This window comes from Haplochromis burtoni, unplaced genomic scaffold (assembly GCF_018398535.1).
Source record: "Haplochromis burtoni strain Fernald_Lab_line unplaced genomic scaffold, NCSU_Asbu1 Contig_435, whole genome shotgun sequence".
Lineage (NCBI taxonomy): Eukaryota > Metazoa > Chordata > Actinopteri > Cichliformes > Cichlidae > Haplochromis > Haplochromis burtoni.
In genome coordinates this window covers 319,362-334,351 of record NW_024582796.1, presented here as the reverse complement: position 1 = coordinate 334,351, position 14,990 = coordinate 319,362, and the positions used below count along the sequence as shown (strand labels likewise).

Here is a 14,990-nt window from a genome sequence, read left to right as displayed (position 1 = left end):
TATAGTGTCCTTTTATGTTCAGATAGCACACTTTAAAATAACGCTTATGTATGGTTATACAAAAAAAAGTAGGCGTGAAGCCAAATTTGAGGCCAGAGGACAAAAGGAACAGAGCTGTTTACTTATCATGAAATACTGCCACCCTCAGGCCAAAGTGAGACTTGCATTCCAGTGAGTGTAAACCACCAGAGGGCAGCATGAACTAAGGGAACATTTTGTACACCACCTTCCACATGTAAAGTTTTATACTTAAAGAGTTTTTAGAGATTTTAGTTTCCAGCTGGCAATACTCAAAAAAATTAAATGACTTGACAACATATAATTGGTAGATAAATGTACCTATTTATTGGATATTGAGGGCATTAGTACCAAGAAGGCACGGACCAGACTTCATTATAACAAATCTTTTTTTTTTCTTCTTTTTTTTTGAACAACAAGGTGACAAAAAACATTTTTACCTGCAGGGCGATCCTTTCACAGAAAGGATTATGGGCACAGACATACAGACTCTTACAAAGTGTAAGTATGACTATATAGCAGAGCCAAAGAAGTAAGACAGGAAGACTTTAAGGACATGGGTTATGAATGTATGGCTATGTACCTTAACACATGCTGTTTTAATATAAGAAACATTGCTGTCCATCAAAATAGACATTTTCAGTTAATGAGTAATTATATAAACAGTTAAAGAAAACAAACAGTATGAAATATAGAAGTTGATTTAATTACACAGCTTTATTAAATCCATGTATTTGTTATGTATTGCATAAAAATTCTCATTGATGCTGTCTGATAGACTGTGTTAAAATAGCGTTTTTAAGCGCAGGACACTTAAAACCATGATAAATAAGTTTTAAACTCAGCTAACGGTTCTTACACTGCACGTGTCACAGGTTGGCACAAAAAGTCGCTGGAGTATCACCACATTAACACCTCGCTTTTGTTTGCTGACTGCAACAACAACAACAACAAAAAGAAGAAAGAGGGCAGGTGGGGTTAAACTGAGGGGTTTGATTTAGCCAACCCTACAACTTTAAATCTTAAAATGGTAATGAACACTTCCTACACCCTCATGCTGAATGAATGTGAGCTGGCAGGTGGATGGACTGCCAGGATAGTTGTTCTTTGTGTCTTTTAGATAAGCTAAGCTGTAGCTTTATAGCAAAATGATCCTACATCCTTATAAAGCAGTGTTTTTTAAAATTCATGAGCCTCAATATCTAAAACTGAACATTTCCACCATTTCTCCCAATCTCATGATTTAAAAAAAAAAGAAGGCTGTTGATCAAAACCAATAACTGACCTCCTCCTGCTCTTATTCATGCTGCTCAGTGGGGTAAAGAAAAACTGAAAAATTAACCCAATAAAATAGTTTGGAAACATCGGTTCAGGGAAAGAGTCTCCATTTCTGGTGAAAAGATGTCATCTCCACAACCAACTGCCTTACAAACCGCAGTGGAAACTGTGCCACTTCTAGGGTATTGAAATCTTGAGTAACGGTCACATCTCTTGAATCAAACCGACAATAAAACCTGTCTTTCTTGTTCAGAGCCACATGTCCTTAATACTGTCACCTACACTGGCTTGTAATACTGAATGACTTTAACCTTACACAGATTAAGTGTGTAACATATACAGTTCATAAAAAATACAACATATAAATTGATTTTTAAGAGAAAAATGTAACAAATTCCAGTTTAAAACAATAGCTGAAACAAAAGGATTAGAAGAGTCAAAGGAAAATGTATATGTATGCGTCAAAGTGTGGTTTGTTTTGGCTGACAGCCAGCCCGGCTCCATTTTGAGGCTAGATTACAGGGAAACTTTTGTGGCCGCAATCGCAGAGCGAGTCAGAACACGTAGGAACTCGCTCGACCTCATTCCTCCTGGGAAACTCGGCTGAATTTGACAGGACACAAAACATTGTGAGATCTTGATATTTCTAACATTTAATTGCCAAAAAACTAGCTCTATGTTTATGTGTGTGTGTGCGCAATGTTTAAAAAGTAAAGCAGAGCTTGAGTTCTGATGGCTTGGATCTAAGGGTGAAGGTGTGTGATTGTCAAGGCGCGAGACTGACACCTGCATAGTGTGATAAAGGCACGTCGGGTTTGTGTTCAAATGATTAAAAAGTCCAGTCTGTGAGGAGGGGGGGGGTGTTGGCACACTCCACTTCCAGTTGAGGTAAAATGAAGTGGTGGAGAAGAAGAAGAAGAAGAAGAGAGGAGGAAGGAGGCATGGCCGCTCTCACACAGAGGATCGTAGGTCCATGTTCCCTCCCTGCATGACTGAAATGTAATTCCACCACACTGGATGTAGAGACAGATGTGGTTTCAGTTTATTTCCATCTCGTCTTTGGTTTGTAGCTCAGCATGATTTCTGTCCTTTGTGTCCTCCACAGAAGATCTTTGAAAAGCTTGTCAGGTGCATTAATCTGTCTGCTGTAGACCTACATGCACAAGTCTTTTGATGACTTTGTAAAGAAGCGGATCAGTTTGGAGAAGACTGAATTAAATAAAATCTTCTTTTTTTTTTTTTTTTAAAGATGACACAATCCCTTTTGTTTCTTTTGACCTGGGGGTGCAGTTTTTTAGTTCTTTTGAGCCCAGTGTTTGTTCTTAAAGTCTGATTTTCTGACAGAAACCTCAATGTCTATTGATTTATTATGTGTTATGTGAAACGTCTCGAGTGGTGCTTAAAAGGGGCAGCTTACTTGTTGCCAGTTTACTCATCGCTACTATTTGCTGCCAAGAATAGAAACCAGCTCTGCAGCGCTCCTCTCATCTCGTTCCCTGAGGCCTGAAACATCTCCACGTCTGACGTGGAGGAGCGAAAAGGGCACCCTGCGGTTGCCTACTTTGTGCTTCTGTCACACGACAAACTCGGGAACCTCTTCGCTGGTCAGGTCCAGAGAGAAGTACTTGTTGGTTCTCTTGATGGGAAATGGGTGCTGCTCGCCAAGCATGCCGGCACGCTGATCGGCAAGGCCTTGATAGCCGCCGCCTCCGCCGCTGCTGTCACTCAGCTCTTGAGCGCAACCGAATGTGTAGCTGTGGGCGGTGTCCTGGCAGAGCTCCGCCCACTGCAGGCAGTCCTTCTGATAGAGGCGGATGTCGTCTAGTGATTGGCTGTGGCGGTCAGTCGAAGACTGAGGCTTCCTGCAGGCAGACGTCTGCATGGAAAACAACAAGTCAAATTTATGAATAAAAACGTAGAAAATCAAACACAGATAAGTTATGAAGTTTGTCCAGGTGTTTCTTTATAGTCACTCTAAACCCTCTGCTTTACTTCCTTATGACTTGTATGTGCAGTGGTTTTCTAGAAAAAATAAGAAATAAAAACAAAAAAACAGCCTCTCAGGACATCCACAGATAGAAACGGCTTTAACTACCTGTGGCAAAGACTCGATGCTCTGTCCTCTCATTTTGACGACAGTCTCAGAGGAGCTGGATGTGGAGGAGCTAACATCTTTTACAATCAATCCTGCAAAAACACAAACTTTTGAGATGCATTTTGCTACCGCCTCCTTAAAAACAGACAGGTGGCATTAATTGAATTAACTCATTCCACTTTGGGGCTAATTCCCCTGACTGCAGAGAAACTGTACCTGAATATCCATTGGTCTGATCAGGTGACATCGTCAGCATGTCCTCGGTAATGTGAATGCACATCTCCTGATCCAGGGCCATTTCATGAAGCTCCTCATAGTCTTTGGGGTCATCCACCAGCATCTCAATTTCTGCAGAGTAAAATGTTTCTGAATTATTATCTGAGATAAACAAGTCTTCTCACTTTCTCTGGAGCAGCACTACTGGAGTATGACCATTGCTTTTTTTTTGGTAATGTCAAGTCCCAGAAATCTAGCAAGCCATCAGCATGTTACCTCTGATCAGGCAGGTCTTACAGCATTTTATTTTGAAAACTGAAGAGAAATCTTTTCCTGTGGTTTCTTATATAAAAAAGCAAAAACTTTATGAAATGAATCTACCCCTAAATTGTTGAAGGGAAATCTTACCTGGACTCTAAACGCACAAAAAAATAAATGTAAATACTCATACCTTCATCATCTAGGTTGCGTTCTTTGCCGCTGCTCTCGATGCCAGAGGTGTGCGAGCTCCCGTGACTGGTTGTGGACGAGCTGCAGGTGCGCAGGGGTCTGTGCGGAGCTTGGCCGGGGGCCCTGAAGCTGTCCGCCTCAATGCCAGAGGTGTGCGAGCTGCCGTGGCTGGTAGTGGAGTGGCGAGACAGACGCTTGTGATGAGACGTGCTGCCTGCGCTGCTGCCACTAGCGCGGGAACGCTTGTCCAGATGATCCATGTCTAGCTCAAGAGCATCGCTAATGTATGACTCCCGGTACTGCTTCTTCTCTGAAGTGGGGAAAGAAAGAAAGAAAAAACAGGTAGTTTTTAATATCTAAACCAAACAGACTTCTGTTCAAAATGCTGTATCCATCTCAAAACACAGATTTATGTACTGCAGGCAACCAAAAAACAGGAAGCATCAGCTCTCTTTTGTTTATATTTCTGAAGAAGTGATCAAAGGGTGTTTAATGTTGACAGAATAAGTGGCGCCAAATACCTTCGTTCTCCTCCAGTCGACGGACTTGTTTGAGAACCGGCTGCAGGTTCATGTAGAGCCGGTGGCTGTTGCTAAGCAGCTGCAGGAGGTGGCGAGACCGCATAGGACATCCTGTGTAGTAGATGAGTTTACGAGCCGAGGGTAGACCGTCAGGAAGGATTTCAAACTTCTTCCCCTGAGAGTGTGGAGCGAGGGGGAAAAAGAAAACACATGAATGTTGATTACAGGACTCGGTGATTTACAGCAGTTAACAAAACACGATTATGAAATTGGAATGTGAAATTGTGATTAAGTGCCAGGGAGGCCTGAAGGCGAGCATTAGCCAAAGAACAAAGTCTGTTCTTGAAAACTATTTTGTAGCTGAACACAAGGCTGCAATCACTTCATGAATCTGTTCTTCATTTCCCAAACCAGAAACTGAAACTGTGCATTTCTCAACAGTTTGGTTGTTTTTCCAGTCAGAGGACATATTAGCTGGATGCTCAGAAAAACTAAAATGGTGGGTTTGTGCTTTCTCCTGCGCCTTTTGGCAGAGGCTCGACACAATAACAGCTGTCTTTAGTGTCAGCAGGGTTGTTTTCAACACAGACCTATAAACATTTCTGCAAGTGTTTAGCCTCTGACCTCGAGAAAATGCAAATAGCTATGCTTTCGGACTACGGGACAGAGCATTACTTTATTTAGACAAATACTTTTAGAGAAAGCTGCTGAACTGAAGTATGTTTAGTGGTTATTGTCTTTCGAGAAATAAGCTCATATAAAATGAACTGAGTTCTTTACCGGTGGCTTTCCTACAAAATATTTCTGTGAATAAGATTTCCTCTTTAAATCTGTGGGAGAGGAGAGAAAGTCTGGGTGGGAAAGTGCGAGAGAAATTTGCTGCCATCCTTCAAACTGAGTATTTATCTTTAACCTCAAAATGCTACTCTGCAGATCCAAGAAACCACCACTAAAACAGTGAAGTCGTACTGGGCAGCAGCCAGGTGTGAACGAGGCGAACTCGGTGAGTCCAAGGAGGAGGCAGCTGATGCTGAGCATTAAATCTCTTCTCTGTGAACTCTTAATTGTTCTTCCCAGGCAATGCTTTTATCTTAAACCTTTGAACCATCCACTGTTTTGTTTGGTTCGAGCTCCTTTTATTTATAGGCAGAGGGGAGAATAATGGATGACAACCGCATACTGCGTACAAAAGATTTTATGTGGCTGTCACATCAGCTGTTGGTTTTGCGAGGTTCAGGTGTGAAGTCTTGAATGGAGTATTTTAGCTGTCCGTATGTGACAATGAAGAGTACACACTCTTGAGCCCGTTTTCCATTACTACCTAACCGGATCAGCCTGATGACACTTCGGCTTGACTCATTTTCCATTGCAATCGAGTACCACCTAAATGTGCGAAGGGTCATTATAGCAATGCAGCCAAGCGTTTCGAACACTACAACAAAGGTGGACGTCGAGGCGATGGTATACCTGCAGCTCGGTCTGTGGCCTTTGGTCAGACTCCGGGACTATGGCATTGTTTCTGTGTAACCATTTCCTTTGTTGCTGGGTTTCAAAAATAGCTGTTTTGATTTTCGTGAAGGTGACTTATCGAACAACGTCACTGACTAGTCATTTGGTGGCATGAAGTCTGTTGATGTTACTTGGATTGCTTGGAACCCCAGTCGAGTAGGTACTAAAAATTTACCTGGTACCAGGTACAATCGCCTAATGGAAAACTCTAAAAATCATCTCGAGCTGTTCCAAGCCAACCCGAGTAGGTATTAATGGAAAATGGCTATTAGGGTAGTAATGTCACACGGTAGGCCAACCCTAAACCACACACTAATTCTTTCTTCCTTTTTCATTCTAATGAAGCCATATTTTAGAAAAGTAACATCACCCTTTATAATAAGACTTAAAACTAGAGATTGAGACCATTAGCTCATCAGAAAAGAGTTTATTGAGGCAAAAGAGCAGGTTTGTATTCCCACAGACATCTATACAAACACCCTGCGAATATATCGGCCAGTATCAGTACTGACAGCTGATAAATGATAATTAGTAAAAAGAAAAGAGGAGATGGGAGACACGCTCTTCAAACATGCTTTGAGTGTTGATGCTGCATCGTTTGTCGTTTTGTCGTTTCATCGTTTTATCTTTAAGTTGAACTCTGTGCAGCAGGTCTATGGATGATTAATATGAAGAGGGATGTGTGGGATATGTTTGGTTTTGATTATGGCATCAGTATTTATGACTCTGTGAGGGGTGCTTCTTCTTTCTTTTTTTTTTCTTTAGTAGAATAATATCTCAGTCAGGTTTTAAGTAGGCAAAAATAATCCAACACCCAGCAGCAGGTATAGTGGATGAACAGCTTGTGTGACGGTAACTCTATTCAAGAACAAACACACACAGCAAAGAGCAGACTGGTGTCGAGTGGCAGGCTGTTAAGAGGTTTTCAGAAGCCACAGCTTTTCCTGATCTGTGCACTGTACATGATCGGGTCATCTAAAGCTGCTGGACAACTTTCTGAATCGTTACATGAAAAAAGACCTCCCGAGCAGGCCACACACATCGAAATCTCCCAGCAACACCAACAACTCCTCATACAGACCAGCATCAACCAGAGTAGTAGCGAAGCAAAAGCTGGCCTGAGATCCAAGAGCACAGGACATAAGGGCAATTACTTAATTTCAGCTTTCAAGGGGAGGAGATGAAATGCTCACTGGCTCAAGAAAAATCTAAATGCAACTTATTCCCTCAGAAAAACCCAGAATTCCACCCTGTTGCATTAGTGAACCAAGAGCATACTCTACCCTTCCTGCGTTAAACTTTTATACAAAAAAGGGGGAGTTTTAGCAATTCCAAAAGCCAAATACTGAATCGGAAATCCCCCTAAAATCATCACAACATCTGGTGCTTATTGACCCATGCGCCCCTTTGCTTGCATCCTTCTCTGGCTTGCCTGTAGCTGCAGCGGGTGATGGCAGCAATGCAGGATGCCGTGACTTGCGGGTGGGGTGGAGGAGAAAGCCTGTTATTCAGAAAAAGGGTGGGACAGGGCCTACAGAGGCCTTTTGGGTCTCAGTCAAACCACAGCCACGCCATGGCTTGTTCACTGTCACGACGGTGTAGATGGCAGACGCAAGAAAACCACCCAAAAAAACAAGACTGTGGAAAACAGGAAGTCTCCACCGTGAACTGTGCAGCAGATACGACGGCTGCTTACTCCGAAATTAGACCAAACTAAAACCCAGTCTGAGACCAAGACCTTCAACTTTCTGGGACAAAGAAACCACATTTCTCAGAGACCTTACAGCCTGTAAAGTCTGCCTCAACACAACAAAACAGCCAAATTTAGAGTCACAAGGAGCCCATTTTTGTGTAACAGCTGTGATGAGCAATAAAGACCTCTCGGGATTGTGATTAATAACTGACTGGCAGAAAACATGAAGCTGTCAAGAGTGAAACAGATAAACAGTAAGCTTCTCTGCTCTCCTGTGATAACAGAAACCCTATGGAAGTAAATTGCTGCAGCGCTCAGCTTAACAGCAAGCTGAGTCAGAGCAGAGATGAGGAGATTTAACAGGATTTCCTTTACAGAGCACAGGGACCACAGTGATAACTGATCAAAATGGATGAATCGAGGGGCATGTATATCATGAAACAGAAAATCCTGCTGCTCATTAGAGGAAAAAAGGCCTGTAGTTTACAGTATGTGGCTCTGCATGTGTACGTGTGCAAGGAAAGTCTCTTTAAATCCCTGATTAGTTCCAGAGGACTAAGACAAAACAGCCGCAAAGAGGAAAAAATCCTCACGTAAAAATTTCTGTGACCCTAAGCAGGAGCTGGGCTTTCACATACATCGCCATAAGCAAGGGAATGTTTGTGTTTCATCATCACTGAAATGATTTTTCTTTTTAAATCCAAAAAGGTAAATTGCAGGACCTGTGAAGAACATTTCTCTGGGCTACGTGTTTTGATGAGATATCTGACTCACCACAAATACCAGTTTTCCCACATTGGTCCAAGGGAAGTCGTACAACAGCTGCCTCACAGACCCGACATTCTGCAACACAGAAACACAAATGCATGGATGTCGACTTATTACAAATCAAAGTAAACAAAGAATGTATATTGTATATTCACTGACCATTTGGTGAGTGGCTGCTGGATATTGCCAGGTAAAACTGGTTGTAAACAGGGTGCTGCACCAAAAAATGTTTGCTTTGGTCACTAACAATTGCATAATTTTACTGCCACTTTAACTGGTATAAGAGTCTTCAAAGCAAAGTTTGCATCTTCAATGCAAGATTCTTTCAACCACAGCAATCTGTTTGCAACCAAAGCAATCACACAGAGGTGATTGGTGCAGAGCCGTATACTGATTGGCAAGCAACTTCCAGCAACCACTTGTCAACCAGTCAGGGAATAAACCTTTTTTCCTTGCTGCCTCTGGTTGCCAGATGGTCACCAAGTGGTTTCCAGGTGCGATTCATGATGATAGCATACATGAGTCATATTAAGTTAATGTAAAGCATGAAACCTTATGAAAGGCACTGAAGGCAAAACCACCTGAAATCTGAAAAGAAATTACACTAATAAAGTTCAATATTTTTGGATTATTTGGTTTCATAAATTAAACAAAATAAAAAAATATTTATTATTTCTGGATATGATTTTGTCTGGTTATGTTATTTTGTGTTAAAGCCTAACTGTATGTATACAAGAATACAAAAAAAGTAGCTATGTTGATTTCTAATTAAGGAACAATACCTGGAATATTTGAATACCACGTAAAGTCAGGCCCAATGTAAGAGATGCTTCGACTTCTTTCTTGTCCTGTTGAAAATATTAAGTTACACGATAAGAGGGGGAAATTAAGGAGAAAAGGCTGAAATCAAACCAGCAGTCCATGCATATAATCTTTGCCTAGCCATGACATAGCAATATAACATACAATATATCACTATCTTGGTCAGAAACTAGATTGATTAGAGGCATTTTTCACCTTATAGAGTCTGTAGTAGTGGACTGTGACATCATCAAGCTGGGCGCACTCCTTGATATACTTGAGGTGTGCCTCTGAAGCCGTGAGAGCGAACTGGTCTTTGTGCATGTTTGGGATATGCCTCAGAATGTACTCACGGCCACGCTTGGCTATCACCTGAGTAAGGAGAGGGAGAGAGGGGGATAGTCGTCAGGCTTGGCTGCCCTGAAGTTGTGCTGAGTTATTATAACCGACTGGCGGCTTAGGTTGATGAGGGTGATGAAGCTGCCTGCCGCAGGGCAAACAGATGTCAACCTAAAGAGACTGAGCGAGAGCCAGAGGCAGCAACCGGAAACACACGCGCTAAGCTTTGTGAGCCCCTTTTTGAAGATTTAGTAAGCTTTCTAAGCACCTAAATCTGGGCAAGATTTACAGAGGGGAGCGTACGCTGTTCATTTCCAACAATTTCCTGTCACTGCTGGCTCAGAGTAGTGATAAGGAGGCAGGAGGCTAATGACAGGAAGTGGGGGCAATCAGATGGGTGTGGCTGCCATATTCAGAGGGATGGTAGTAGTGGTTGGGGAGGCAGTGATGCCAGAATAGACACGTCTTACGTGCTTCGAAAGATTTTGTTTTTTTTTTAAAAAGTGCGTGTGCTACTTTCTGGCACACAAATAAACCGAAGTGTTCCAGTTCTCATTATTTTCCATGCTAGGCTATGGAGCTGTTGCTAAGTGTTTGGTCAGCATGACTAATGAAAGGTGCTAAAACATATTCTACACCCTGCAGGCCAGGAACACTGCTTGACAGCCTAAAATCTCATTTTAACATAATGCCCACTGTACCTGTAGCTTCTCAGCTAGTGATACAGCAGTTTGTGTTCTTCTTTCAGTCTTATTTCCGGCAGGCTATCCAGATCTGACAGCTTGTGTTTCCAACTTCTAACATCACTTCTAAGATTTTTATGCATATGCCAAAGCTTTCCACCAGATGGCAATTAAATTAGGATGTTGCCAGTCAAAACACATAACTCCTCACATAACATAGTATCACCTAATGCATAAGAAATATGGTCTTAGAACCACAGAAGTCAAACAAAAGCTAAAACATTCATATGTAATGAAAGTAATATTTTAAAATAATCAAATGATATCCATTTAAGTAAGAGAGACTATACTTCAACTTCTGTATGTGATACTAAGGCAACTAACTATCAGTGATAAATTCAGAACAGCCTGTGAGTGTGCAGGATAATAGTCCTTTATCTTAAATCATAACTTAGGTTTGACATACAGTACGTTCCAAATGCAGTACATGTTAGACAGACTCACCCATGGGGGGAAGTACGCTTCAGGTTCAAAGTATTTCCCAAAGTGCTTGTTTCGTTTGAAATTGCCGAGGTCAGCCTGCAGGGCGAAGGCTGCCAAGAGGAAGTAGGCCTCCTCCCTTTGGATACACTGAGAGAGAAGCACCTGTTTCCTAAGGTGCCAGTAGTAGTAGTACCTGGCCACCCGATCGCTGCAGGGCAGAAAGAGCAGATTCAGCCAGCTTTAAGGATAACTGGGGCTAAACGGAATGATCTTTGTGGAGTCTATACAAATATCCTCATTATTCACACATATTACTTGACTCAGCATGCAAATAAACAAGCAAGAGGCTTTACTGACCTGATCAATCGTCCATTCTCAACATAATACTGAGCTCTGAAGTGAATGATCATTGGAGGCCCAAACTGATCAATGCCCTGCAAAAGCCACATGTGGAAAAATGTGTTTATATACTACAACCAGTATCACTGACCGATTATAATCAATCTACAAAAATGAACTGGATCAACTCTATAGTAAAGGAGCAACAGGTAATTACTTAAGTAATTACTAAGTTTTTGTAATACTTGGAAGTGAGAAGGGAAGCTCATTACCACGTCTCATGCCCAGATGTTGACCAACTTGGCATTAACACTGGCATTAAACAGCTAGCCTGGCTAGTTTGACAACCTAACACAGCAACTCCCTGAAGTCTAATCGTTAGACTGAGGTTTCCAGGTGTGGTACCATCTTGGATGTACAGACACTATTGCCAGTGCACACAGCTGCATCTGGTGTTACAGCCAGAGATTCTGCACAAATCTCCAGGTGCATGCAGTACTGTGCAAATGTTTTAAGCACTTTATATGTTTAGAGCAATACCACCGACAGGCATGTGATCCAAATTCATTCTGAAATATGACAACTGTCAAAAAAAGCCAGTAGACTGATAAAGAACTCCTCTATCTTCAGCCTCGAACAAGGAGCCTTACAGCAGACTGATCCCAACAGCCCTGAACTTAACATCACAGTTACTCTGCAATGAACAGGGCAAAGACATTAATACTGTCTAAATCCAGAGAAGGACTTTGGTGAGCCAATTTTACACATGAGCTCTAGACAATGTAAGGTCAATTGGGATATAATCCTGATACCGTGCAGAGTTGCTCTTTCACATATGGAGGAGATAAAAGGAAACTCTTTGCATCAGATGCTTTGTATCTACTGAAAATAATCCATTTGATTTTGGTTAAGGATTTCCCCACCTGTGAATTTTCCAGGCATCTACCCTGTTAACCTCTCTATTCACAGGCTTGGTCAGACAATTACAAGATAAAGTCAATCTAAGGCTCTGTTCACACTGCAGGCGAAAGCGCATCAAATCAGATTTTTCTTTTCTTTTTTTCTTCTTCTTTTTTTAACCCTATGCGACCCAAATCTGATCATGCTATGACAGTGTGAACGGCTCAAATCCGACCTGGGTCACTTTCGTATGTGGTCCTGAATCCGATATATAACCGATGTTTTTGAAAGCGACTGCTGCTTGAACGGTCATGTCGCATTAAATCCGTCTTTTACGCCACTGACACAAGACAGACGCCAATTATCAGCGCCCGAGAAGACATCGCGAACGCTTCCTGGCCATCCAGTGTAGATGTCAGTGAAACTGTTGGGAAGGCAACGTTGGAGAAACGAGAACATTTTATTTGTACTGTATAATCTGCAGATGCTGACAGAAATCTGCAACTATCCTTTGAAGCACCGCTCCTCTAAAACAGCAATAAGGATAATTATTGGGTTATTTACATTATTATGTAAAAATAACAAAATGACTTAAAGCAAAAATTGGGAAAAGTAAAGTCCGAAGTCTTTATATTAAGGGCCATCAGTCAAACAATATGGTTTGCTCTGGGTCTAAACAGAGCGCGTTGTGTGTGACGTCTTCTTTTGCGCATGCGGGCCGCTTTGAGGGTTCACACTAGAGCGCGTTTGCTGTCGCATTTTATTTGTAGTGTGAACAAGCAGACAAAAAAATCGGATTTGATCAAAAAATCGGAATTGAGCATCAAGACCAGCAGTGTGAACATAGCCTAATGTCCATACCTACAGATTTGAACTTGTATGTTAGGCATATAGCTCCTCTGGATCCAAAAAAGGTCAGGGCTTTGAGCAGAACTGTATGCAAATATGACCACGGTTTTTAGAAGGTAAGCAAGTAGATGGTAAATTATACCCATCTGACAAGGAATTTTAATTGTATAAATCACGTAAGTCCAGGTAGAATACTCTTGGTAATTCCTTTTTGATTTACATCTTACTGTCTTCTTCCAATTTCTACTAAAATTTGGGAGCCCAGCAAAACTTTTCTTACCTTGCTTGCTTCTCTCTTCCATTCTTTGGGACAGTACTTGGACAATTTCTGATCCAGCTCCATATAGATGTGCTCATTATCTGCAATGGGAGAGAAACTGCTTTAGCCCAGGAACTCACTGTCTGTGTCATCGGTGTGTGCACACCTGGATACATACATGTATGCCTTTGTGTGTGTTGCTCAGAAAAGTCACCACTGAATGAGCCCAGTTCAAAGACTGCCTCAGAGCAGTCACATTAGACAGCCTCTGAGCTTCCCTTTGTACTCTGAGCCTCCCTCTCATTCTCTTTAAATCACGCTGTCATGTCTTAATCTTTTCCTAAAGTGACACCCTTCATAAGCTGCAGCCTGCTGATCTGACAACTCTGGGCTTCTATACAATTAAAACCAGCTGAAAAGCTAAAAGCCACATAAAGGGCAGGAGCAGAGCCTCTATGACAGGATGCCAGCACCTATTTTTATCAACATTATAAATATACCTGGAACTTGAGTGTTCGTTTACATGACTTGAACTTATAAAGTCAGCACATTAAGCAGCAGCACATTATTATAATCACCAGAATACAAAGATCCATTAAAATTCTTTGTTTCCACACTGTTAGATTTCAAACATTTTCCAAGAAAATGCTGGTTTTACTTGGTGACAATTTGAGATCTCCACAGTTAAGACTTCTGCCGCCATTCTATTGCTATTGAGCCAATTTATGTTTGGTTTGTGGCACTTGAAGAATCCAAAAAATATATCTGAAATACCCAAAGGCAATATCTGTTTCCAGAAACAATATTCCTATTACCAAGGATAATCTGCAGATGTATTTTTGTGGTTGCACATTAGTAGAAGTGGAAATGAAGCAGGGGTTAGTGGGAAACTGTTTTTTTAAAATGTGTGTGTGTGTGTGTGTGTGTGTGTGTGTGTGTGTGTGTGTGAACTGACCTGTAAAACGTAATTTTGTGGCCTATAACGGCAATATAAATAGAGAAGGATGCCATTTCTGGCACACCGTGTGAATACTTAAATTACAGTTTGGCACATTTACAAACATACAGTAAAAATATCTGGATGGCCTAAATATTTTCTGAAAACTCAAAATTAGCAAATAACATTTCAGATGCTAGAACCACAGAAATCTTTTCCCTATTGCTGAAAACATTCACAAATTTTATTATTTTAAACCACAGGTATTATCTAAAACTGAGTCTGGTGAAGATCGTCTTGTCAGGGGGACAGTGGGTGACACACAGGGAGTGGGTGGCCTCTGTTTGCCTTGGGCATTTCACGCTGTTCAGACAAGCACTTCAGGAATGTCCTACAATCAGACCGTTTGGCTCCAGCTCAACTGACCTGCTGTGCCGCCATTGGCTCATCTGGCGGGCAGCTGTCTGAAAACACCGCCTTTTGCAATTTACTTTCCCTATGCAGCTGCCTACAACTGTCATCTGCTGTCTGCCACACCATAAAACAGACACAGTGACTCATTCCAATAGGACGACCCTTGCTGAGCCCCATCACTGTAAAAACAACTTTAACTTTGCCACACAATGGGAGGCAGTCAGGATGAGGAGGCCCTGGTTCCTGGGCAACCGCCATGACAGATATGTGAGAGATGCTACTTTTAGTATTAAGGAAAGTATCTGTCTGGTTACACTGGTTTTATGTGGCTCCTGATGACAAGCATACTTCATGATCAAAAGTACTATTTGTATAAAGACCCTAAGAATAATCATTCTGACTGATGAGATCAACTTTGAGCTGCACACAACAAAACAG

At 41.7% G+C, this 14,990-nt stretch overlaps 1 protein-coding gene across 1 annotated transcript in view; it reads right to left on the bottom strand.

The window, feature by feature from the left end:
* Window positions 1-322: 322 nt before the first annotated feature.
* The window catches only part of frmd6 (FERM domain containing 6), a gene marked incomplete in the record, with an annotated part of 41,860 nt that continues 27,192 nt past the window's right edge, over window positions 323-14,990 (bottom strand). The window contains 11 exon segments of the mRNA XM_005946057.3: window positions 323-3,172; window positions 3,392-3,483; window positions 3,608-3,739; window positions 4,059-4,367; window positions 4,579-4,753; window positions 8,555-8,623; window positions 9,331-9,396; window positions 9,566-9,721; window positions 10,876-11,062; window positions 11,212-11,288; window positions 13,223-13,301. Of these exon segments, the coding sequence (XP_005946119.2) occupies window positions 2,870-3,172; window positions 3,392-3,483; window positions 3,608-3,739; window positions 4,059-4,367; window positions 4,579-4,753; window positions 8,555-8,623; window positions 9,331-9,396; window positions 9,566-9,721; window positions 10,876-11,062; window positions 11,212-11,288; window positions 13,223-13,301 (1,645 nt within the window).